Source organism: Megalobrama amblycephala, linkage group LG12, assembly GCF_018812025.1.
Source record: "Megalobrama amblycephala isolate DHTTF-2021 linkage group LG12, ASM1881202v1, whole genome shotgun sequence".
Classification (NCBI taxonomy): Eukaryota; Metazoa; Chordata; class Actinopteri; order Cypriniformes; family Xenocyprididae; genus Megalobrama; species Megalobrama amblycephala.
The window spans coordinates 14,757,816-14,783,653 of NC_063055.1; the positions used below are offsets into that span (position 1 = coordinate 14,757,816).

At 36.1% G+C, this 25,838-nt stretch overlaps 2 protein-coding genes across 7 annotated transcripts; both read left to right on the plus strand.

The window, feature by feature from the left end:
• Positions 1 to 12,868, plus strand: LOC125279398 (tumor necrosis factor receptor superfamily member 14-like). 3 transcript variants are annotated; one of them, XM_048209039.1, is made up of 10 exons: positions 1 to 139; positions 4,252 to 4,796; positions 8,722 to 8,847; positions 8,943 to 9,098; positions 9,248 to 9,335; positions 9,417 to 9,601; positions 11,869 to 11,975; positions 12,100 to 12,143; positions 12,224 to 12,310; positions 12,710 to 12,868. In XM_048209039.1, exons 2-10 carry the CDS (start codon positions 4,610 to 4,612, stop codon positions 12,828 to 12,830), a joined length of 1,101 nt encoding a protein of 366 aa, XP_048064996.1. In that variant the 5' UTR covers positions 1 to 139; positions 4,252 to 4,609; the 3' UTR covers positions 12,831 to 12,868. The 3 variants fall into 3 exon arrangements, with proteins under 3 accessions (XP_048064996.1, XP_048064999.1, XP_048064997.1); XM_048209042.1 differs by having other exon boundaries at positions 12,100 to 12,139; XM_048209040.1 differs by lacking the exon at positions 1 to 139 and adding an exon at positions 238 to 375.
• On the plus strand, positions 12,809 to 25,109 carry LOC125279400 (tumor necrosis factor receptor superfamily member 14-like). 4 transcript variants are annotated; one of them, XM_048209047.1, is made up of 9 exons: positions 12,809 to 12,831; positions 13,547 to 13,636; positions 15,325 to 15,450; positions 15,554 to 15,709; positions 15,848 to 15,932; positions 16,011 to 16,186; positions 24,143 to 24,159; positions 24,360 to 24,409; positions 24,501 to 25,109. In XM_048209047.1, the coding sequence occupies exons 2-9, from the start codon at positions 13,624 to 13,626 to the stop codon at positions 24,535 to 24,537; spliced, it is 660 nt and encodes a 219-aa protein (XP_048065004.1). In that variant the 5' UTR covers positions 12,809 to 12,831; positions 13,547 to 13,623; the 3' UTR covers positions 24,538 to 25,109. The 4 variants fall into 4 exon arrangements, with proteins under 4 accessions (XP_048065004.1, XP_048065003.1, XP_048065002.1 ...); XM_048209046.1 differs by lacking the exon at positions 12,809 to 12,831 and adding an exon at positions 12,913 to 13,435; XM_048209045.1 differs by lacking the exon at positions 12,809 to 12,831 and adding an exon at positions 12,914 to 13,198.
• The last annotated feature ends 729 nt before the right edge of the window (positions 25,110 to 25,838 follow it).

A 25,838-nucleotide genomic window follows, 5' to 3' on the forward strand; every position in this document is an offset into this window, starting at 1 on the left:
CAGACAATACTCCTTTGACGTGGCTTGCTAAACTCAAGTCTATTGGGAAATTTGAGCAACCGAAAGTAGGCGTACCAGCAGTCCAAGATGTCGAAAGGATTATTCCTCAAAAGAATTCCTCTCTAAATTAACTTTAGCGGTAAGAACGTGTGTTTTTGACTGCTACATTAGAGTTAGTAGCCTATAGGTTTTCGTAGTCGTGACTGTAGGCTACTTGACTGTATTCCATATAATATTTGTGTGTGTGTGTGTGTGTGTGTGTGCGCGCGCGCGCGCGCGCGTGCCAATATCAAGATAGGCGTAACAGGTTCTGCGCAGCGAAACATAGGCTACTCTTACATTCACGATATAAGAGGAATATTAAGTAGATTAAAGGTAAGTACACATTTTAAAGTATGGCATTAAAATTTGTTAGGCCACATAAAACAAGGGTAACAATAAAAGACTGATTGGTGAAAGTGAAAGCTTCTCACCTATTTTGACCTTATATAATGTAGGCCTACTTGAGAGACCAAGTACATAAGCCAAAGGCAAGTTTGACTGATTATGTGGCGACTGTGAAACACCATTTTAGCCTTAATAGTTGAATGTTAACATTAACTTTCTGCACTGATCAAACATTAATGCTCATTGTGAAACTTAGAGAACCGAGACGAAAGCAACGCGTACACAACCCTTCAGCACGCAACCCGTGACGGAGCTGCCAAAATATGTGATTTCATCATTGTTTCCCGCGGTTAGGTCCAGAAAACAGTTTTCGAGTATGGTAAATAAATTGCTGAAGCGGTACTTTTTTTCTAATTACAGGTTGTGTTTCTCGTTTCACGCGTCACAATAATGATCAATATACAGGCTTTTTAGTTCTGTCTCAAAAATATTGACAATGTGTTATTTTGACGTGCAATTTCAGTTTTGTGTATGTGATCATCGTGGATTATTATGTTTAAAATTGCAAAAATATCATTCATGCACGCATGACGACGATTTAAACCTATAATTCACTTCAATAAACATAACTAAAAATGCTATTCTTGTCATGAGAAACAAGGTGTGGGGGCTATGCGGTGCAAATTCCAGACCTGTGATAAGGTGAGGCATGTTATTTGCAATTATGTGTTGTGTCTGGGTTGTTATAGGTCTGCGTGACTCTCGATGTTAGACCTAATTTAACGGAGGAATTTTGGTATTCTTCTGTAGCCTGACGAGTAACTTTAACCGTTGTTCATGTGAACTCAAAGACAGCCTAATGCTTTGTTTATAGAATATTTGTGGGTGCTGTTTGCTGTTTAACCTATCAATTCGTGTTGATAATGTATAATAGGGTAAATCCTGTATAGTTATTTGCATGCATAAAGCAAGTAGTGTACAGTCGTAGCTGTTATGTATCTTTGTAACTCATTGTAACCCACCCCCCACCCCCTATAAAATAAATAAATAAATAAATAAAGGTGCTAAAGAGGATCTTTTCGTCGACTGAGAAACCAAAGACTGTTAGTGAGTTTTTGAAATGAGCGTAAGAACATGCGTAAGAACAGCCCCCCTCCTTCACAGCTCATTTCGAGGGAACGCCTCCCAAAACTCGTGCACGAGTATTGGAACACCAGTGTTTACCACCGGCATTCGCTGTGTCGTGTTAGTGGATTCATTATGTCGGACTCACCACCGGTAACTCATAATCTGCAGTTGTTACTCCTGTCTCCTGACAAAAACATTGCATGCGGCGCCTGTAGAGTGTGGAAAATTACTGGAGCGCGCAGCCGCGCACGTCTCGCACAAGGAACGTCATGGCAGTGATTGACAAGCCAGAGAGCCAATCCGTGCACGTCTCTCACAAGGAACGTAATGGCAGTGATTGACAAGCCAGAGAGCCGATCGTTTACGATTGTTTATGATCGCGTAAACGATTGGCTGATGTTTTTAAGGCCCTATCTCATGCACAGATGATGTATATTAATATTATTCCTTTCAGTGCACCTAATAAAGTCTTTCATCAGTTAGTAAAGACAGTTTCAAGTAATATTGCAAAAATGTATAAAACAAAACATCCTCTTTAGCACCTTTAATATCTTGTGGCCACGACATATTATCATGTTTATATGTCGTGGCCACGACAAAACTAAGTGAACCGAACATGTCCCCTCCAAAGCCGACCTGATATATAGTATTTATTATTATTTTTTTTTTTATTCAGTAAATATATTTTTGATGGAAGCTGTGCGCAAACAGAAATATTTATTCATTTATTTAAAAAGAAAAAAAAGCACCCCAGAAAAAAGGGCACTTTCTCTCGAGGAAGAAAAAGGGCAGGGGCTCAAGCGCCCCTTGTGCACGTGCCAGATCTGGGCCACAAGCAGACCACAGCAATGCCACATGTCAGCCAAGAGCAAAGAAATAAACCAGAACTGGCCCTTATCTGATCCAAAAAATATTTATAAATTATTTATAGAGTCATCTCAGCATTAATAAAAGGAAGGAAGAATCACTAAAGGAAGGAAGAAAAAAAGAGATGAGCAGAAACATAAGAACTACAACTGACTTCAGCCACAGCCTTAGAGGAAATCAAATGAAGATAAAATACATTAAACCTCTGAAGATCTGATTAAACGACTCCACAAACAGCATTACCAACTTCACTTATTATTAACCAGACTGACTTTATTTCTGACATTCATCTACATAAGTTCTTACTGAGAATTAACAGAAGTTCATATCAACGTGTTAATGCTGCAACAATTTTTACATTTAAACATCAGTGATTCAGACCACTTCACAATGATTATAAAACCATCAATAGCTAACGGCCAACACCAAATCTTATTGCTACTGCAAATGTGTTTGACAAACACACAATCACAACAGCCAAAGAAAACAAATATATATGAAAAAGTTAAGATGCCAACTAATGGAAACATCAATCACAACAAACATGAGAGTTAAACTTCTGGTAATTCTCAATAAAACTGTTGTAGATAAATGACAGAAATAAAGTCAGTCTGGTTAGTAATAAGTGAAGTTGGTAATGCTGTTTGTGGAGTTGTTTGATCAGATCTTCAGAGGTTTAATGTATTTTATCTTCAGTTGATTTCCTAAGGCTGTGGCTGAAGTCAGTTGTAGTTCCTGTGTTTCTGCTTGTCTCTTTTTTTTCTGTTTCCCTCTTTCCTTCTGTGATTGTGCTTGATAACAGGCTTGTTAACAGGCAAGACCTCATTAAGAAGATTTGTATGAAAGAAACAAAGTCAGAGTGGTTTGTAATAAGTGAAGATGCAGAGATCTAGAGAGGTCTGTTAGAATTTAATGTTCTGTTTCTGTTATCTGAGTTTTGTGAGGTTGCCATTGTGCTGGAGAGTAGAGCCTGTGTTTCAGTCTGTGATGATCCAGAAACACTGATGTTCTGCTGCATGTTGCTTTATTTTAAGACGGCAGTAACAGTAGTTGCTGATGCAGTGATACAGCAGTTACATTAGCTCATGCATGTGCTGTTGTCAGTTAATGATTTACTGCAAGAGTTTTGCATTTTAAAGAAAAGGTTTCATAATATTAATGCAGGAATTACCTGTAAAGAGCTTTTTTTGTTTTATTGTAAGACATTTAAGAAAAAAATGTTTTTGTTTGTACTAATTTTCAATTCAAATTTTTGACAAGGGCAGCAGGGACATTCATTCTCATTCCAAATAAAGTATGGTTCCCTAAATGTTCAGAGAACGTCCTGAATGTTCTGTGAATGTCCACCAAATAACATCCCCCAAACCTTAAAAGAACTCTACATCGTGACCGTCTGTGAATGTACTGGGAACGTTACTAGACAACGTCCTTAACACCAGTGGGGACGTTCTGAGAACGTTCTGGGAACGTAAAATTTCTAGGGGTGTGGCATATCAAGGTCTGGTTTAATCAGCCAAGAGTTCATGGTATATGTGATGTTAAGTTAACCTTGCTTTTCCCTTTTGTTATTTTGACTTGGAATGAAGCCCTGCTTCAAACCTTATGTATGAATGGTGTTATCATGTATATGGATCTGTTTTCTATTTCAAACAGTAGGGCATGGTGCAGGTCACGGTTTCGATACCCATGAAACACACACAAAATACAAATATACATACAAAAATGTATGTATATTACCAAAAAAATTTGTATTAAACCTTCTGCCAAATGCATAAATGTAAAATAATTCTGGGTTTAGGGCATCATGTTAGTGGTTTAGGAAAATTACACTTTGTGCACCAAAGCAACACTGTCATTTTGTCATTTCAGATATAAATCAACTACCTGCTCAACTATTTCAAGTGGAGACATGCAATGTGTGAACTGATATTGAAAGAAATTTAATCTTGGTCTCCAAGAATCAGAATGTTCTACCAACAAACCTGAAGACCAAAACAACTGATGAGGAAATCTAAAGTGCTTCATATTAATTACCTCAACCAACCACGTTGATGAACTGACCCTCTACTAGCATACACAGATGATTTCACTGTGGTTTGCTGATTCTTCTTTCTGGACTCCCTGCTCTCAAGTTTAAACCTACAGAGCTTGACGGCATCACTCTGTCCAGAGAAAACCAATGTGTCTAACAATCCAGTACTTTATCTAATGTGTTGAAGAAGAGTTTATGAAGTCTGGAGAAGAAACATTTGCCTCTGCTTTCAAATCAACCTCTCTTGCACCTTATGTAAACATGATCAATTTTGGGATTGTTTTATTAATTGTTACTACGTTGAATTTCAAACTGTGTTTCAGTGCGTGTGCTCGTGCTGAGTATGAGATAAATGGAGAATGCTGCCCCATGTGTGCACCAGGTACAGTATATATTGTTTAGCCTTGTCCAAATACCCACACTTGTGGTCTTTGCACTTGACCACTTGTCTACTTACATGACGTATTTCCTGTACCCAGCCAGCACAGCTGGTGGGCCCCAGATGGGTGTCACCTGGGCTGTCTAACTGGGGCCCAGCCAGTTTTGTCCACAGTTTCCATGGAGGCTCCACATGGGTTAGCCCAGATGAAGTGAACACTGCTCAGTGTGCACACTACAGTTAAATGTAACACAGAAACATGCTGGAGTTAATGAGATAATTAGGTGATAACGAGCACCGACTCACCGAAGGACAGAGGAACAACAAGAACTACAACTTCAGCCACAGCCTTCGATGAAATCAACTGAAGATAAAAGACATTAAATCTTTCACGATCTGATTAAACATCTCCACAAACAGCATTACCAGCTTCACTTATTACTAACCAGATTGACTTTATTCCTGACATACATCTACAGAAGTTGTTATTGAGAATTACCAGAGGTTTAGATGTTGATGATTTGTTGAAAATAAGTTTGGCTTGATGTCACCATGATCGAGGTCAGTGCTTACCTCACTTAGGCAGTTTGACTCTTGACTGTTTTAGTGTTAATGTTTCTCTGGCTGTTCTAGCTGTTTGTTATGGCAAGAAAAGCAAGAGAAAATGTGGTCAGCGTTAGATGAGAAGAATGTAATCATCATTTAGTGGCTTATTTCACTGATCTAATGACTGAACTTTTTATGAGCAAAATATGATTAATTTTGTGCTGGGTCTCTTCTAGAATTACAACAATAAAACCATTTTAATCAGAAAATTTGAAAAACACATTGTTCATTAAATACTTCAAATCTCCTGCAAGATTTACTTGCACACAGACATCAAGAATCAGCATATGAATCTCAACAATGGTGACATGCTTCATGCTGCAATGCATTCTGGGAGCCATGGATGAGTTTTGTATGAGGCACCCAGAATGCATTGTGGCATGAAGCATGTCACCATTGTTGAGATTCATATACTGATTTTTGATGTCTGTGTGTGAATCTTGCAGGTGTGTTTAGTGTACATTGTGTTTTTCAGATTTATAATTTTGATCTGATTTATTCTGCTGTTTTGTTGTCATTTCAGAAAAGATCCAGCACAAAGTTAATTTTTTTTTTTTTTTTTTTAAATAAAGCTCAGTCTTTTGATTTGTGAATAAAGCCACTACATGATGATAATTATATTCTTTTCATCAAACAGCTAAACACATTTTCTCTTATCTTTCTTGCCATAACAAGCAGCTAGAACAGCCAGAAAAAATCCAACACTAAAAAAGTCAAGTCAAACTGCCTAACTGAAGTAAGCACTGACCTTGATCATGGTGACATCAAACCAAACTTATTTTCAACAAATCATCAACATCTAAACCTCTGGTAATTCTCACTAACAACTTTTGTAGATTTATGTCAGAAATTAAGTCAGTCTGGTTAGTAATAAGTGAAGCTGGTAATGCTGTTTGTGGAGATGTTTAATCAGATCATGTGAGATTTAATGTCTTTTATCTTCAGTTGATTTCATCAAAGGCTGTGGCTGAAGTCGTAGTTCTTGTTGTTCCTCTGTCCTTCGTTGAGTCTGCTCGTTATCACCTAATTATCTCATTAACTCCAGCATGTTTTTGTGTTACATTTAACAGCCTGTAGTGTGCACACTGAGCAGTGTTCATTTCATCTGGACCAGGGGTAGGCATGTTCGGTCCTAGAGAGCCGCTGTCCTGCTGAGTTTAGCTCCAACCTTAATCAAACACACCTGAACAAGATAATCAAGCTCTTCAGGATTACTAAGGCTATAGGCTGCTGAAGGTTTTTTTTTCAGGGTTGGAGCTAAACTCTGCAGGACAGCGCTCTCTAGGACCGAACTTGCCTACCCCTGATCTGGGCTAACCCATGTGGGGCCTCTATGGAAACTGTGGACAAAACTGTCTGGGCCCCACTTAGACAGCCCAGCCCACTGAGCAAATTACGTCCAGAAGACGTCTTTTTGAGGTCTTGTCTCAGGTTGAAAAGACGTCCACTGAGGGGCCAGAATGAAAGTTTTTATGACGTCTTTTTTTGACGTCTTCTGGACATCCGATATAGACGAACACGCAGAATCACCAAAGGAGAAAAATCACAATTATTAAGCCACCATCGTGGAGATGAGTGTTTGCTTTAGTTGGGCTCTTGACCCTTGCCTTATTAATATTAGAGTTTGTTTGGGCAGTTAACTGAGTCATAACAGCTAGACAAGTAAAGAGAAATGATCAGGTGTTGGTTATGGTCTCACATAACCATTATTTGACCTGAATCACTGAACTCATGAAGAGCCCAATCTCTGAGTTAGATTTACGTTATTGATTACAACATCACTGTGATTCTACAGCAGAAGATCAGCTTTTACAATATGATTCAAATGATTTCAGAAAAGGTGTGTTGAACAAAAAAAAAGTATTCATTTTAGGCACACACAGACATCAAGAATCAGTCCGTGAATCTCAACAGTGGTGACCATCAAAAAGCATGTTGCAGTGCATTCTGGGAGCCACCAATCAAAATTCATCCATGGCTCCCATCATGCATTGCTGCATGAATAAATTATGAGCTTAATTGTCTTAGTAATTTCCTTTATTCTCATATTTTATTTTGTTCTGTTTATGTGACTTTTTAGTAGCTTGTTTTCTAATGTTCAGAGTTGATCTGTTGATCAGAATATGTTGCTTGTCACCGTCATTGAGATTCACAGGCTGATTCTTGATGTCTGTGTGTGCCTAAGAGAAAAATTTTCTTTATATTATATTGATAAAGCTGATCTTGTGCTGTATAATTGCAGTGATGCTGTAATCAATAATGTAAATCTAACTCAGAGATAGGGCTCTAAATGAGTTCAGTGATTCAGGTCAAATAATGATTATGTGAAAACATAACCAACGCCTGATCATTTCTCTTTACTTGTCTGGCTGTTATGACTCAGTTAACTGCCCAAACAAACTCTAATATTAATAAGGCAAGGGTCAAGAGCCCAACTAAAGCAAACACTCATCTCCACGATGGTGGCTTAATAATTGTGATTTTTCTCCTTTGGTGATTCTGCGTGTTCGTCTATATCGGATGTCCAGAAGACGTCAAAAAAAAGACGTCATAAAAACTTTCATTCTGGCCCCTCAGGGGACGTCTTTTCAACCTGAGACAAGACCTCAAAAAGACGTCTTCTGAACGTAATTTGCTCAGTGGGAGGTGACACCCATCTGGGGCCCACCAGCTGTGCTGGCTGGGGTGTAGAACTTTTGATTGCCCGATGGGGCACACTTACAGTCTTGCAAAAAATGCAAGCATTTAAAGCTTTTTTAAAAATTATTATTTTCAGTACTTTGCATTCTAAAATACAGTTCTAAATGTCTGTTCAGTGGTCGCTAACTAACAAGAGACTATTTTAAAATTGTAGTGCTTCTTTAAGTGATAAACAGCAGTTGAAAATTTTGTACAAAATACACATAACCCACTCATCTTTGCATCAATAAAATGCGCAACACTTTATATTTTACTACCAAAATATGTAATATATAATTAATTTAACTTACAGTCATATGTTTTCCTTGACATCTTGCGATTTCGGGGCATGTGAGCATGATGGGATACACTTAGCTTCGCAGCGGTATTCAAGATAGTGTGGGTTTAGTGTGCTTTAAGGGCAGTGCACTTGGGCATTTTTAAGACATAGGACAGTCTTGCGCACTTACTTTCTGTCGCGTGCACAAGCTCTCAAGTGGCCAAGACCACAAGTGTGGGTATTTGGACAAGGCATTTATCAGCAGTTCAGTGTGACCCACCCAGGGAACCTATGTTTTTTATTGTAATACTTAATTCTCCTATGAAATGTCTCCTCAAAATAATTTTTTTTAAACATTTGTAGGAAACCGTGTTCGTTGGCATTGTACTGAAGATACAAGTACAACTTGTGTTCCATGTTCTGCATTAACTTACATTGATGAACCCAGTGGGTTAGATAAATGCTTTCCCTGCTCTGTTTGTGATGACCGTGAGTATGTACTCCAAAATAAAGACTTGAAATACAGAAATGTGTTTAGCATATTACAATTATGTATTTAAGAAAATGTTTTATGTTTTTCACAGAACAAGGACTAAGAGTAAAGAGAAGCTGCACACGCTCTACAGATACTGTTTGTGAGCCACTGGAAGGATTCTACTGCATTCAGCAAAACAAAGGCAGCTGTAGATTCGCTGTCAAACACTCTGAATGTGATCCTGGACAATATATCAGACAAGCAGGTGGGTTTTTGTTTTTTGTACAGAGAGGAACAATGGCAATAGAGTGAAATGAAAACTAACTTTAAAAAAACTTTACTCAGACAATCACAATGGTACTTGTAATGCTATAGACTCTCATTAAGTCGGTCATTATTTTAATATCCTTACAGGAACAGCATTTACTGATACTGATTGTGGTAACTGTACTGAAGGCACTTACTCTAATGGGTCTTTCACAACCTGTCAACCACATTCAATGTGAGTGATTAATAGAGATTCACAAGTGTTACAAATTTATTCCAGGACGACCAGATATTCTAACGTTGCTCACATTTACAGATGTGAGACTAAAGGCCTTAAAGAAATAAAACCAGGAACAATGTCATCCGATGTGGAATGTGGAAAATCAGTTCCAGTTAGTATCATCATTGGAGTCGTTGTAATCATTGGTGTTTTGGTTACTGCTGTTGTTGGGATCAAAATATATTGCAATTTAAAACAGAAAAAACAACCCCCTGACAGAGGTAAGATTATTATATATTATTAAATTATAAATATACACTCCTGCGGGGGGAAAAAAAGGATCAAGCTAAAAATGGCAAAATATTTAGTGGTCTTTAATTGTCTTAACCATTTTAATCACAAATCTCTGGTCATGAAATTAGCAAGAATTGCACAAATACTGTAGATAAAGCAACTTAGGATGGAATGGCCTTCATCAACTTGCGGACAGCTTTTTACAAGAAGAAGAGTTAGTGTTGTTCCACTCAATGTTGATGGTTTCATACAGTTCATGAGTAGTTGAAAATTGTGAGACCAAATATTCACTACCCCGCTATAAATTTTACGTTCCCAAAACATTCTCAAAACGTCCCCACTGGTGTTAAGGACGTTGTCTAGTAATATTCCCAGTACGTTCATAGACGGTCACAGACGGTCACTATGTGGAGTTCTTTTAAGGTTTGGGGGACGTTATTTGGTGGACCTTCAGGGAGCATTCAGGACATTCTCTGAAAGTTTAGGGCAGGGGTAGGCAAGTTCGGTCCTATAGAGCCGCTGTCCTGCTGAGTTTAGCTCCAACCTTAATCAAACACACCTGAACAAGATAATCAAGCTCTTCAGGATTACTAAGGCTATAGGCAGCTAAAGGTTTTTTTTTCAGGGTTGGAGCTAAACTCTGCAGGACAGCGGCTCTCTTGGTCCGAACTTGCCTACCCCTGGTTTAGGGAACCATATTTCATTTGGAAATGTTCTTAGACTGTCCCTGCTGCCCTTGTCAAAAATTGAACTGAAAATTAGAGCTAAACTATTTTTTCTTTAACGTCTTACAGAAAAAAAGCTCTTTACAGGTATTTCCTGGATAATTATTATGAAACCTTTTCATATGCACAAGCTAATAACTGAATCAGCAACAGTTACTGTCTTTAAATAAAGCAACATACAGCAGAACATCAGTGTTTCTGGTTCATCACTGACTGAAGCACAGGCACTACTGTTCAGCACAATGGTAACCTCTAAAAACTCAGATAAAAGAAACAATATTAAACTAACAGGTCTCTCTAGATCTCTGCATCTTCACTTATCACTAACCACTCTGACTTTATTTCTTTCATACAAATCTTCTTAATGAGGTGTTGATGTTTTATTAAAATGTATAAATGTCACCGTTACGGAGGTAAGCACTTGCAGTCACAATGTGGAGTTTTTTTAAGGGTTGGGGGAGGTTATTTGGTGTACCTTCAGGGAACATTCAGGACATTCTGGGTATGTTTAGGGGACTATTATTATAGGATGTTCTGATAACTTCCCAAACATCCTCTTTGTAATGATCTTGCACGACTATAAAATAACCAAAATAGAACGTTCCCCAAACTCATATTGGGAATGTTATTAAACGACCAACAGAGGACCATGTGGGAACGTTCTGTTAATGTCCCAAATATTCTCTTTGTAACATTCTTTTTTGACCTGAAAATAACCAAGTCATACAAGGAACCTTGAAATGCAGCACTTTCATTACCAAAAGAGGACGTTTTAGGAATGTCCCAAATGTTTTGTAAAGGTTCTGAATTTTCGTCACTTTTAGAGAACTTTTATGGAAATGTTGCACAAGGTCCTGAGAACGTCGCCTTCCACGTGGGTATAGAGTTCAAATCTGGACTCAGAGTTCAGATCAGGCCAAAACATGAGCCTGATGGACTTGTTCTCAAGCACTTATTGGTTGTCATTGCAATTTGCAAATGGGGCAGGAACATTTTCTTGTTGAAAAATAACATCCGATCATTCATCTTTAGATAACACCTTTTCGTTTGAGGGAAGCAAGCCATTCTGCAATATTCTCCTGTACTTCGAAGAATTAAATGACTCTTCACAGTGCAGCAGCTCACCAATACCAGCAGCCAAAAAGGCTCCCCACACAATGAAACCAATTCCTCCATGCTTGACTGTGGTTGCATTTATTATTATATTTTTAAAAGACACCACTCTAAAGCATCACCATGCAACTTGTGTTTCAATGTGATTCATCACTCTATGCACAACTTATATTGTGCCCAAAACTTAATTCTGTCTTTGATGTTTTTATGAGACGGCATTGGCTTTTTTTAAGCAGTGCATTTGCTTACATTTTGCTAATTTTCTGACTAATAAGCGAATCATTTGTGGTTAAGACAATTAAAAGTTTAGTGTGTATCCATTTTTTTTTTGTTGTTTTTTTTTTGTTTGTTTTTTTGCCCAGGTCTATGAATTTAATATGTTGTACAAGTGTTAATCTACTTTTTAAATGTTTTAGATACAAATGACTCATTACCAATACAAGAGAGTAATCCCACTGTGGCGGAAGAGAGACCAACACCGGAGGGTGCCTGTGAACCAGTAGACCTAAGTCAAAATGAAGCTGTGTGTATTATCATGTATTATCATATCATATTTGTTTTAATTTATATATATATATATATATATATATATATATATATATATATATATAATTTTATTAATATATCTTCACTTTACTTTTTAACAGAAATCACCAGACTCTATGACTTCTTTTATAACCAGAAATAGTAGGTAAGAGCCACTGAAGGATCATTAGGAACTGCATATTACAGTACTCAAATGAAATTCATTGTGTTGTTCTTCATTTTCAGTGATATTAATGACTCTGAACCTTCTACCACATTGCTCTATAAAGTAGAAAAATCTCCAAATCACATTCAGAACAAGCTTCACAGCAGGTATCAAAGATATTTATTTAAAATTAAATTAATAAAGCCTCCAAAGTTAATTAAGAACGTGATGTTGCCTTATTGAATGCATTATTGCCAATGTTTACTTGAGTACTTCAGTAAAGGCTTGTCTACCAATATGATCAAACTAAAAAAAAAAGGTTACCCTATACAGAAAAATATTATAGACTCGTTATCTTAAAATAGATAAAGAGGAGTATAACTATCCTTTACTGGTCAAAAATGGATAAATGTTAGATGATTATGACGACCTAAAAAAAAAGGAATTGAAACTTCTTCTTTTAATGTCTGGTTATGAATGAGTCATGTGAGAAAGTAGAGGAGGAGAAAACCGAAAAAGGACAACAGCAGACAATGCTGATCATCAATTACTCTTTCTCTCCCTAGAATACAGACATCAGATCTCTCTTTCCCTTACCATCCAAAGGATTCTGATCTGGAATCGAAAGCTGACGTGATCCTGACAAAGGAAAAGTATTCAGCGCAAAACACTATAGTGACTTTATAAAGTGTGTACATAATTATAAAGATATATATTCAATTAAATCTGTGCGTTGATTTCTTTTTCTGATTGACAAAAATGTTTTACTAAATTGCTCAAATAAACTTGCAACAAGAGCTCGTGACGTCAGACTTAACGCATCATTTCCGCGTTTTGTGTTTTAATGGTGAAATGTGTTGATTGCACATATATGCTACTATATTTGTCTATTTGATATTTAGACTACATAAATTAATGGAGTTTAAGTAGGATATTGAAGACGCGCTCTATAGTTTCGGTCTGCCAGCCAGCGAGAGCATAAATGTCCTCATAAGGAAAAGACAAAATGGTGGAAGGAGTGAATATGAAAGTGACGAGTCTCTTCTACATATCTGGTAAGGCGATGACCGAAACACGGTTGTCAGAAAATCAACTGATCATAATGAATACGTTCAACCACAATAACGACAAAACATTACTCGGTTGCTAGACAATCAATTGATCATAATGGAAACGTTTAACAACAATAACGACAAAAAATTGCGAGGGCCCAGAGTATCTCTGTTAACTTTACCTGATCACGATCGGATATACGAATAATGGACGTTGTAAAACAAGACAGCAGTGACCTGGTATATGTTTAACTGGTGTTTTCTTTGATTATTGTTTAATAAACGGTTTAAAAAATATTCTGTGAAGAGTTGGATGGTTCAGCTGTGTGTAAACTTATTTTGTCTTCGCAGGTTTTTGTTCTTTTCTCGCACTTGGAAATACTTGTGGTCCAAGTGAATATAAAACTTCTGATGGAGAATGTTGCCCAATGTGTAGTATAGGTAAGTTAACAGACCATTATGTCTTAATACAAGTGTAATACAAAGCACAATCATACAGTGAGAAACACTACAGAGCAAGTTTTTCTATTTGTTTTGTGATCTTGCATTATACAAAATATTGCCAAATCAATTATTAAATTCCACAAACATACTAAATTAGTAGCTACATGATGCACTCATAACCAGAATAATGCAAAATACATACAATTTTTACATAATCATCTGTGGGTGCAAGTCACTCTTTCCTCATGCCCCCTGCTATTGTGTGATGGTACTGTCCCTTAACGTATACAGCTCATCTCCACCTGCTCATACCATCTGCACAACTGTAGAGAACTTATGTGTGTGTATGAGCAAAAATGTCATCACATAGGCCCTGTGATAAGGAGAGTCACTTTGGGATAGTCTACTCAGGAGGAGAGACCCATACATCTATTTATTTGTTTATTTATTTTTTGGTCCAGTCTAGGGGCCTGATGTATAAATGTTGCGTACGCACAAAAAAGGCACTGAAATGTGCGTACACAATTTTCAACACACATATTGGGATTTATAAAGAATAAACAGCGTAAATACATGTGCACTGTATGGGATCTCTAGACTGTGTGTACCTACTCTTACTGGAGTGAGTGAAGTAATGAAGTAAACAGAATGATTTTAAACTATGTTTTCTATTTAAACATTTAAATTTCCACATTTAGATTAAATATGTCACTCTCCTTAATGGAGTTAAGCATCAAAATGACATGAAATCATTATCTAGAAGTTACAACATTTTATATTAATTTAAATAAGAATATTTGTAGTGGATGTACTGCTCTAGAACACTTTTCCTGCTTTTCTAAAACTGTGTTTTAGTATTTTAACCACAGCGAGGATTGCTTTGAGCATGATAATTCCGCTTTAAATTGTGTTCTAAATGGCAAAACTGTTCTGAGAAAATATTTTTGTGCGAATAATGATCAATGATGTGCACTTCAAAGCAGATAGCTTAGTAACATAATGGCATAATGACACACACTGAAGGAATCGCTCGGTTATCGTCCGATTTCATGGTCTTCCATGAAAAATATTATATTATGAAAAATGCCATTGTATTTGAAGGATATATTTTGAAGGAAACGGTAGGATATGCATGTTTTATTTTTAAAATGTTTTGCCAGTAACGCACTGAGTCATACAATAATTTACAATGCAAAAATAAGGCCGCCTATCTGTTTCAATTAAAAACCTAAAAACATCCTAAAATATAGGCTATGTTTACCTTATAGGCAAAATTGCATACATTTGATTTGTATAAAACAATTAAAAATGCTATTTAGCCAGTGGAAAATAATGAGAATAACTGTTCACTGAAAACATTCTGATATGCAGATGATGTAATACATAGTAAAACTAGGCATTGTAAGCTCCATTTATGATTATTTCGGGGAGGAGACAGGGCAGAGATTCATGTACGCACAATCTTCAGCTGACTGGGTTTTATAAAGGGAATTTTGCGCAGGTTCTGGCATACGCATGATTTTATAAATCTGAAAACTTTTGTGCGTACGGAAAATCTGGCTTTTATGTATACGCACACTTTTAGGATTAAATCTACAGAAAGTTTTATACATGAGGCCCCAGGAGATCCTTGAATTTTTTCTTAATCATCTTATTCTTGTTTGTTATTAATTTGTTGTTTGTAGGGTCAATGGTACTCTATGACTGCATTGGTAGTTTCAGTACCACCTGCAAACCCTGCATTCCAGGAACATTCATAAGTGAACCCAGTGGTCTTCATAAATGCTTCCCATGCAAACACTGTGATGAAAGTAAGTTTATATTTTTTGTTTCTTTTACTTTGAACAAAAGAAAAGTAAGTAATATTGGCATTATTGCCCATATATAAAAATGTTGCTAATTATGCTGTTTTAGATGAAGGTCTTTACATTCAGAGTAAATGCACTACAATAGGAGACACCATCTGTGATGTACTTGATGGATATCACTGCACTGAGTACTCCAACTTACAGTGCCTTCGTGCTGTAAAACACAGTGTTTGCAGGCCAGGACAAAAAACAAAAACACTAGGTATTTTTTTTCACTGCTTAAAGATAGTTTACATTTCCCCCACATAATTTAAAGTCTAAATCTTCCTACATTTTAAGGTTCATTTGTAAAAAAAAAAAAAAAAAAAAAAAAAAAAAAAAAAAATGTGTCTGATTACAGGAACAAAGACATCAGATACAGAATGTGAGAACTGCCCTTTTGGGTTTTATTCTTCTTCTGGACTGAACTGCACCAAGTGGACAGAGTAGGTGAAGTGTTATTTTGTGCTATGTCTTGTTTGAATTTCTGTTATTTATTCAATATTGTTGTCATTTTTCCTAAGCTGTAATGCCAGAAATGAGATTCAAAGTGAAGATGGCAGTCATGTGAAAGATGTCAAATGTGTACAGAAGAGGAAAAGATATTGTCTTGTAGCTTTATGTCCTCCGGTCATATGTGCAGCTGTTCTAGCAGCATTATACAGAAGGTCATGCTCAGAAGATCAGACAGTCAATAATGGTGAGTGGATACAGAATTTGTTTATTGAATTTTAAGAAATTTTATGTTAAAGTAAAAAAAAAAAAAACAATTTTATGCCTATAGATCTGCTTAAATTGTACCAATCTGACTCTGTAGTGTCAATTTAATAAATCTCATTTGAAAAAGACCTTGTGAGAAACTTAGCAATTAACTCTCTGGGGCCGGTTGCACCAGCTGGACGTACGCCTGGTTGTAAGACTAAGCTAAAATGCGTTTTAAAGGGTTAGTTCACCCAAAAATGAAAATTCTGTCATTTATTCTGTCATATACGTTCCACACCCGTAAGACCTTTGTTAATCTTTGGAACACAAATTAAGATATCTTTGTTGAAATCCGATGGCTCAGTGAGGCCTGCATAGGGAGCAATGACATTTCCTCTCTCAAGATCCATAAAGGTACTAAAAACATATTTAAATCAGTTAATGTGAGTACAGTGGTTCAATATTAAAAAGCGACGAGAATATTTTTGGTGCACCAAAAAAACAAAATAACGACTTATTTAGTGATGGCCGATTTCAAAACAGTGCTTCAGGAAGCTCCGAAGCATTATGAATCAGCGTATGGTTATGGAGACTGTGGTTATGGAGGCCTCATTGAGCTATCGGAAGAAAAAGAAAAATATCTTGATTTGTGTTCTGAAGATGAACGAAAGTCTTACAGGTGTGGAACGACACAAGGGTAAGTAATAAATGACAGAATTTTTTTTATATTATTCATTTTTAGATTAACTTTTAAATAATTTTTTAGATATTATTGTTTTTCTCAACATGAACATGTGAAACAATATAAACATGTTATGTTAACCATATACTGACTCGAGAGTATTATGTACGTTACATTTTGTACGTTAACTGCCGCTGTCTGCTTTATTAGCGTTTTTCCCGTTAGCACTGCTTGAGCTTAAATGCTTTTGTTCTTTATATTTTTTTGTTTGCACATATTGTTTAATGCTTTGAACTAAAATAAAACCTTAAGATATAATTTAAGCTTGTTGTGTATATTGCCTAATCGTAAGCTTGTTCAGAAACGGTTAGAAAATCTTGATGACTATAAAAAAAAACGTCTTTACTCTTTCTCTTTAATGTAATTTAAATAAACAAATATTAGAATATTAATTTTTTTTATGAGTCCAAATATTTGAATACAATATTTTGGAAAAATGCCCACCCCTAGTCTGAATAGCGCATGCACCGCGGGCGTGGCCGCATTAGTGGATAATGAGCTGACTCGCGAACGTCTGACATGTCTCTTTTCATACAGATTACATAAACAGAGAATATTTTGTTTTTGATTTGACTTACATGATTTAAAACCTGACATTTCAACATTTCTTTAGACACGTCTCAATTTTGTGTGATTAGTATCCACTAAGTTACAGTTAATTTTCTGAAGACTATCAGAATAGACTTCATTTAGAGAGAGACTGTGGCTCGTGCATCATATTAGTTTTCTTTATTTTGCAAAAAGCACAACATAATGTTTTTACTCTAAGTGTACACAAATAAGACACTTCACAGATTAGAATGGTGTATTTTGAGTCTCTTTCACACTGATAAGAAAAAAAGCATGGTGGTATCGCAGGTCGCCAACTCTAGAGTGTTAAAGGGATAATTCACCCAAAAATAAATTTTTTGTCATTAATTAGTGCAAAAGACGTGCGTGACGGACTACACTTCAAAGATTGTTTACAAGGTGAAACGGGTGATACGCATTTACAAGACAGTCTCATGCTGCTGATGTTTCCAAGTTAACTGGAAATACTACATTTAGATTACCATAAGCGAGATCGGAAATTAATGGGGGCTTGAGGGCAAAAATGCCACCAAAAATTAATAAAAACACACACACCTTTATGAATGCCCTTGTTGCCATTTTACTTTCGCTTTTGAAGTAGCGGCAATTCGAAGGCGGCAGTTGCTTTAATGGTGGGTGGGTTTGTTATTATTCTTATTAAAAAAACAACAAAACAGTACAATGACAAACTCGCATAAATATGTATTTTTATGTTTTCCTTAGCAATCGTCTTGCAGAGGTGGGCAGTAACAAAGTACATTTACTTCGTTACATTTACTGGAGTAGTTTTTTTTTTTTGGAAAATTTGTACTTTTTAGAGTAGATTTAAATGTGGATACTTTTAGCTTAACTTGAGTACATTTGTAATGAAAAATCTGTACTTTTTACTTGTAGTTAAGCACGCTGTCTCTTTTTTTTTCATGAATGATGCCCCATTCACAAATTAATCGCTCTTTTAAATCGATTCTGTTCAAAGACTTGATCAAACAAGTTGGCAAAACTGTCTAAATTGGTTCGCAAATCCGTTTGAATGATTTGTTCAGTTCCTGCACGCACTGAATCATCTGAAGCGGTTTCTAACTCGGAGCATTGGATGAAGTGGCAGTGGACCTACAGACAGTCAACTAAAAGCAAATCTGCAAATGCATCCTATTGTTTGCCAGGAATGAAGATCTTTATTAGTTGAACTGCAAATGCCGTCTGTGAACAATTCCACAGGTATCGATTTCTTTCGATTTTAATTCATACAGCCAGTAGCTGACATTTTACAACCAACCAGATTATTACGTCACGATAACAAAGTATGTAGCATTTCTTTACTGTTTTTAAACGAAATATAATCTTACAAAATATTATATTTCAAATAAACGCCATTCTTTTGAACTTTTTATTCATCAAAGAATCCTAAAACAAATATATATATTGTACACAAATATTTTGTACAATTGTACACAATAAATGCTTCTTGATCAAAAGAATCAAGAGCAAATCAGCATATTAGAATGATTTCAGAAAGATCATGTGACACTGAAGACTGGAGTAATGATGCTGAAAATTCAGTTTTGCCAACACAAGAATAAATTACATTTTAAATAGAAATAGAAAATATTTTCAAATAGAAAATATTTTTTATTTTAAATTGTAATAATTTTTCATGATATCACTGTTTTTACTGTATTTTTAATTAAATAAATGCAGCCTTGGTGAACAGACAAAACTTATTTTAAAAACATAAACCTTTTCCAAACTTTTGACTGGTAGTGTATATCTTAATTTATACTACATTAAATAAGCTACTCTTGTACCATTGAGAGTATGAAATAAACCCCTGCCGTCCCGCGGTAATTTGTGGGTAGCCTATTGCGCAGTGGCTGTGCCAGCAACCTGGGGCCTGTACCATGATGGTAGTTGAACAAACTCAGGGTTATAGAATTAGTTGACAAAACCAAACCACTCCAGTTTGGCTTTGTTGGTACCATGATGCTGATCACTTTCTTACATTTGATTCATAACAAAAAAAAGAAGAAGAAAAAAAAAAGTGCCTCATTTCAGAACGCAACTGCTCGCCACTGGTGTGTGTGTGCATAAAATATATATATTTTACATTAAAAAAAAAAAAAAAAAAAAATTCAAATCCCCCCCCCCCCCCCCCATCTGTTTTTTTCACAAATCACACCCTGAGTATAACTTTTATTGTTAACAGCTGTTCAGTCATACGCAACTCAAATTTGTGGTCGCATCTCTGGTCCCAAATTCGTCTCCTCTCCTCTGCTCACACACCAATGTTGGGACACGCCCCTTTACTTGTATTACACTTATATAGGCACGGAAATTACCTCAATGCTATGTATGGCTTGCTGAAGGCGTAACTAGACAGTAACCGTAACAATAATAAACATTCAGACAGCAAACACAAATAAACTATATATTTGTGGGCCCACACTCACACACATGCATTTACAAACACTACCGTTGCAGGCCTGAGTCGTTGCTTGAGTGCGTAGTGACCTATTAAAACACAAACTGGCCTCTTCACTCCAATGAGCAAAATAAACAACACAGTATACCTCGATCCAGGTGTGGTTACAGCAATCAATCACGACAAGCGGTCCGGTTGTTTTCTCACTCACTCCGCTGGCGGCTACCAAAGTCTTTCGTAATGCAGTGCACTATCCAGCGGTGCCAGAGGAACTCTGAATAGTCCGAACGTGAACAGTGTTATTCGAGTGATGCTTAGTCCATTAAACTCACTTAAAATACTCAAATTAGATAGCGAACTATTATTAAAAACACCGACAGAGTAGATTCTTGCCGAAAAAACTCCCTTTACAAACTAAATAATCTTAAAACTGCAACCACCACGGAGGAAAAGAATTTGCGTCTCACTCCATTCAATAATTCAACGGTTCTCTCCCTGAATCATAATCCATCAATCAGAATACACCTCCTAGTAAAAAGGGGTGGGACCGTAACTTTTACAAGCTAATCGAAACGAATGACTTTGCTTAACCAAATTTGCATACAAAGCTTATAAATACCGGTTAATACTCTTGAAAATAAACACAGTACTCAACCTAGAATGTGTACATGTATGCATGTATCAGAGATGGAAACTCGAGTCTGCGACTAGAGCACTTAAGTCGCAAAAATAAACAACTTGCTACTTGACTTGGAATCGTGAACTACTAACTCGAGACTTGACTCGAGACTTGAGTTGGACTTGAAGACTGTGAAAAATACAAGTCTTTTGGCGTGACATTCCCAACTACATTCTCTTTACTACCCCACACGATGGCACGAAACACCACATTTTACTATCCATTCATTCCGAAATGTGCTGCAGCAGCGAATATCACAAATCATCTTTAAACACACCAAGCCATCAAACGCATGACGCATCTGAAGGCACGCAAATTCATCACCCATTAGAAAACAAATAATAACAATATAGCCAAGCCTTATACCTTGCGATAAACTTTGTCATTTCATTTGAAAAGCAATCAATTAATCTGAGAAGCTGCGGTGTTGCACAGCTGCAGAGGCTCAAAATACACAGCACTTTTTTCCTTGCGGTGGTTCTAAATGGTATAATTTTGTATAAAGTTAGAAAGTTATAGAAATTATACAAGTAGTATTTTGTGTGCTTTATTAGACAATTTTAAAGTAAAAGTAATCTGTTTTGATATTTAAATACACTGTTAATTACAATAACAACTAGCTGAAAAAAAATATTGATAAAAATAGAACAAAGACTTGACTTGACTTGGACCTCAAAGACTTGACTGCAGAGACTTGTGAACATCTCTGATATATATATATAGGCCTATATATATATATATATATATATATATATATATATATATATATATATATATATATATATTAACAACGTAACTTGTAACTAGCTACTTTTGTAGATTTTCATTGGATAATTTTTTACTCAAGTAACTAAGATTATTACTTTCACTTTTCCTTTGAGTAAATATTTCTTTAAGTACTTGTGCTTTTACTTGAGTACAGTTTTTGGATAGTGAGGTAAAATCTAACTCCTGCTGCTGATCTGTGCTGTGACTCTCAGTCGTCTCACACTGAATTTTACACAAGCATTCAGTTTTTAACTGTATTTGTTCTCTAACTAAACTAAATAATTTTAATATAATAAATCAAAATGACAGTGGGGGGTGGTGCCGCAGTCAGAGTGGGCAAGTGAAGCGTTGAAGTGATGTAACCGGGGTTGCGGCTGAACACTGGGAACACTGGCAACACTGTCGATCTCAGCAAACCTTATGTAAGTTAAGTAATATCCCATGAGTAGACTTGCAAATGTGATACTTACTGTATGGGACATGTGAATGTCTTTTAGTTATTCCACAAGTTTTGATGCGTATCATCTTATCTTGTATTCACCACACGAAGTCCATAGTTTCCTTTGTCATGGTTTATTTTTTCAAGTCAATAAAGAATCATATTTCTCAAATACAGCATAATCATCTTACTCAGCGATGTCCGCCCAACAACTTATTTGTAAAGATACTATACTTGTGAGCCAATTTATGCTATATCTCAATTATGAAACGGTCAAAAGCTTTGTATTCTCCCACCTTTTGTCTGAACTTATTGCATGTGCATCAATATCTTTTCACGTGCACTACCAAAAAATGACGTCACTGAACATGCGTAGTATGAACACACAAACCAAATAAATATATTCAACAGTAAATGACTTATTAACCAAAACAATTATTGTACCAAATTTATATAATAAAAATTTGAAAATATAAAATTGTGAAACATGGCGCTTACACTTACTGATATTAAGTGATTTAACATTAGACACAATAATGTCTATTTCGTAGAAACAGTTTCAAACAAAGCCACACCAGAATTGCGCATCTCCAAGCAACAGTGATTTCTGAATGAATGCGTTTTGAACGACTGAATGAATGACTCGCACATTAAGATTTGCCGCCACCTACTGGCGGTAAATGTAAATACATTTATTTTCATATTACGCTTTACATAGACTGTTTTTACTTAAATTAAACTTTAAAAGTTTTTTTTTTTTTTTTTTTTTTACATATTTCTAAATTCAAAAAATTATATTTAAAAATATTCGTACAACATTATTTACCAATGAGCTGCATTAAGCAGCCTATGTAAATGTGTCTAAATAATACCACTTCAGATGGAGCTTCTGTGCCACTTCTGCAGAAGAAAGATTTTTGATGATTTATTTAGATAGGAAACGGTCTGATTGGGTCTTGTTGTTTTAACTAAATTTGTTTAACATTTAAAAACAACATTTCTATTTTAATTTAAGAAACTGATGAAATATGATGCATACATTTAATAAGATTAGATAAGAATTGCCCCTGGTAATTCATTTAAAGGGGTAAATATCACCCTGTAATGGGAAAGTTAGTGTCTGTTATTGATCAGAAAGTAGGTGTCTGCAATCTGCACAGACAAAAGAGAGAAAAAAGAAACAGAAAAATAAAACAAGCAAACAACAAAACGCAGAAACTCCCTGAAGAAAAGCATACATCACAGGATGTAACAGTAATTGTAGTATGGTCCATTACAGGTAGATTCTGTGATTGTGGTTGTTGCTTTACATGTCAGTCACTCAATCTTTTCCTTTTCAATTGGACAAGGCTGCAATATGGAGCAGAACTTGTTTAAAATTCTGGTTGCGTGAGGCTATTCACTGTCCGTCTTTTCCAAAACATTCAGGGTTTTCTCAGCACTTCACTTCAAGCTTTTAAAATGACAGTAATACATCAAATGATATTGCTTTATGTTACGAACTGTACCAACAAACATTTGAACATAACACAGAGAGCGAGACATGGTAACGTGTCGCCTGGAGTCCCTCCCACAAACACACCACAACATCACAGGATGAACCAAAAAGGAAGTGTTTATTTCTTAAGTAAAGGTTAAGTTTTTTTGACATATGAAGGGAAGAAGTGGCTCGAGTCAGTGGGGTTTGGTCGGCTAAAACAATAAACAAAAGATGGTTGTTCTGCCTAATTTTAGAGGTCTTCCCTGAAATAAGATAACAAAACAAAACACAAGTCTTACCTTCATTCTTAACCGTAAACAGGAGAAAAAGGTAATTAAACAAAAAAGGGCCTCCCACTTCTTACAAACGGTCTACTTTAAAAGGGGAAAAGGCAGCTACATTTACCTTCCTATAACGCTAACAACTTGTACTCCACACGAGGAGGTTTTAAAGGCTAATCTAGCAATGACACACACACACACTGTTTGCCATAAGCACGTTCACACACATGCCACAATGCCGAGGAGGAAGGAGAGAGAACTCGTTGAGCAGACTTCCCAGAAAAGTTTATATCCACAGCAGATGAACTTCAGCTCTGCCCATGAAAACAGCTTCACCTGTTTTCACACAAATGAGCATGGAGTGACAGGGGGAGAGCAAGAGAGAGAGAGAGAGAGCACTGCACAATCACACACAACTTGCTCCACACAATATATGGTACATAGTATATGAATCGCACTCAACAGTGATGTTCAGACACGTAACACTTTGCAACATTAATAACATTTAAAGTGCTTTTTATGCTTTATTTTATGTTATTTTAACTACAAATGTAATTTCTTTTGTTTTTTCTCCAGGTGACAAAATATGCAGGGTAAGTTTTCTAACTATTAATAGCCTCTAAAGGCCATAACATATTGTGCTGCTGTTTCCTTATGTGACTAGAGTAATTGTAATCTTTATTAGTCATAATAGGTTTTGAGTTTTGTGAATAACTTTTCTCGGTTTTTAGTTACATGTAAGAAACAGTCTTCACACATTGTCAGGCTTTGACTGGACTGTTTTATTTAACAGCTTACTATTGAAGAAACAAACTTTCGACCAGTGATGTCAGGCCCAACACCGTAAGAGTGACCAGCTTCCTTCAGTATTACTTTCGTAGTTGTGAAGGTGGCGATCTGCTAAAAACCTGTCTTGTGTATTATTTGTTTACAGGGAGGAAAACAATGAGAAACCAACAGATGATACTTGAAACGGAGTATCTTAATCCTCTTACAATTCTCCTCTCTCCAACACAATGTGATGAACAGGTGAAAACTTCCAGAACTCCAGTGGCCTGTTGCATGAAGCTAGTTGAACAAACTCTTGAGTTTGAAAGTAGGTTTGGAGTTGACAAATCCAGATAAATCCAACCTGGTTTAGATCAGGATCAACTGTTGCACAACAGGTCTGTGGATGATGCAGTCTCGACAGACCTGGGATTTATGGAAGGATCTTATTTGTGGACTTCAATACCATCATGCCTGATCTTCTCACAGCCAAACTGACCCAGCTCTTTGTGCCTACCCTAATCTGTCAGTGGATCACCAGTTTTCTGACCGACAGGCAGCAGCTAGTGAGACTGGGTTAATTCTCATTCAACACCTGCACAATCAGCACCAGTGCACACAATCAGCCCTACACTTTTTGGCAGCAATTTGGCAGTCCACTAGTTTCTAAGGCAATATCAGCTGCTTTGTTAAAAAAAAAACATACATTACAGCTGAAATCCTGAATGATGACAACACAGAATAAATAGCACTATAACACATCAAATCCTTTTAACAGTTTATTTTACAGGGTAACACTTTACTTGAAGGGGTGTGCATAAGACTGACATGACACCTTCATAATCATGACATGACACGTGTCATGAATATGAAGGAAGTTTTATGAATGTTTATGACAACTGTCATTAAGTGTCATTCGCTCAATTATGTCATTTTTAATGCAAAGATGACATTGTTTGAGATGTCCGAGTTATGACAACTTGACATAAACCAACACATCGTAACCTGTCAGTGTCTTTGTCATGACAACTTGACATCATTTAGCTTTATGGGTTAACATTGCATTAAACTGTCATGTAGTTGGTTTTGACATGAGGCCATTATAATAGTGTCATAAATATGTATCTTGAGCTCAAGTACAGTGGTACAAATTGAACTTGTCATTAAAATGTCAATAAGTGACAGTACTCTGACAAATAATTTTATAACAGCGTCATGACTATTTTGCATTTCATGTTTTTTTTGTTTTTTGTTTTTTTTTAAGTTTTCTCCAACAGAAGGTCAGATAATAGACAATTTAAAATTTCGTAAAAAAGATGACACTTATAAAATAATGGTAACACTTTATTTTAGGGTCTTTTAACTAGTTGCTTGTTACTATTAGCATTCATATGGCTAAAATATTGGCTGTTTATTAGTACTTATAAAGCACATATTAATGCCTTATTCTGCATGATCTTACTCTACATTCTTAATCCTACCCAATACCTAAACCTAACAATTA

Bases quoted from the DNA above. Each gene is read 5' to 3' on its own strand.
- LOC125279400 (XM_048209045.1), top strand. From the start codon at position 13,150: ATGGTGGAAGGAGTGAATATGAAAGTGACGAGTCTCTTCTACATATCT. The intron at 15,451-15,553 runs GTAAGTTTATAT...ATGCTGTTTTAG, and splicing joins ATGCAAACACTGTGATGAAA to ATGAAGGTCTTTACATTCAG. The intron at 15,710-15,847 runs GTATTTTTTTTC...GTCTGATTACAG, and splicing joins ACAAAAAACAAAAACACTAG to GAACAAAGACATCAGATACA.
- LOC125279398 (XM_048209039.1), top strand. From the start codon at position 4,610: ATGAAGTCTGGAGAAGAAACATTTGCCTCTGCTTTCAAATCAACCTCT. The intron at 4,797-8,721 runs GTACAGTATATA...AAACATTTGTAG, and splicing joins CTGCCCCATGTGTGCACCAG to GAAACCGTGTTCGTTGGCAT. The intron at 9,336-9,416 runs GTGAGTGATTAA...TCACATTTACAG, and splicing joins ACCTGTCAACCACATTCAAT to ATGTGAGACTAAAGGCCTTA.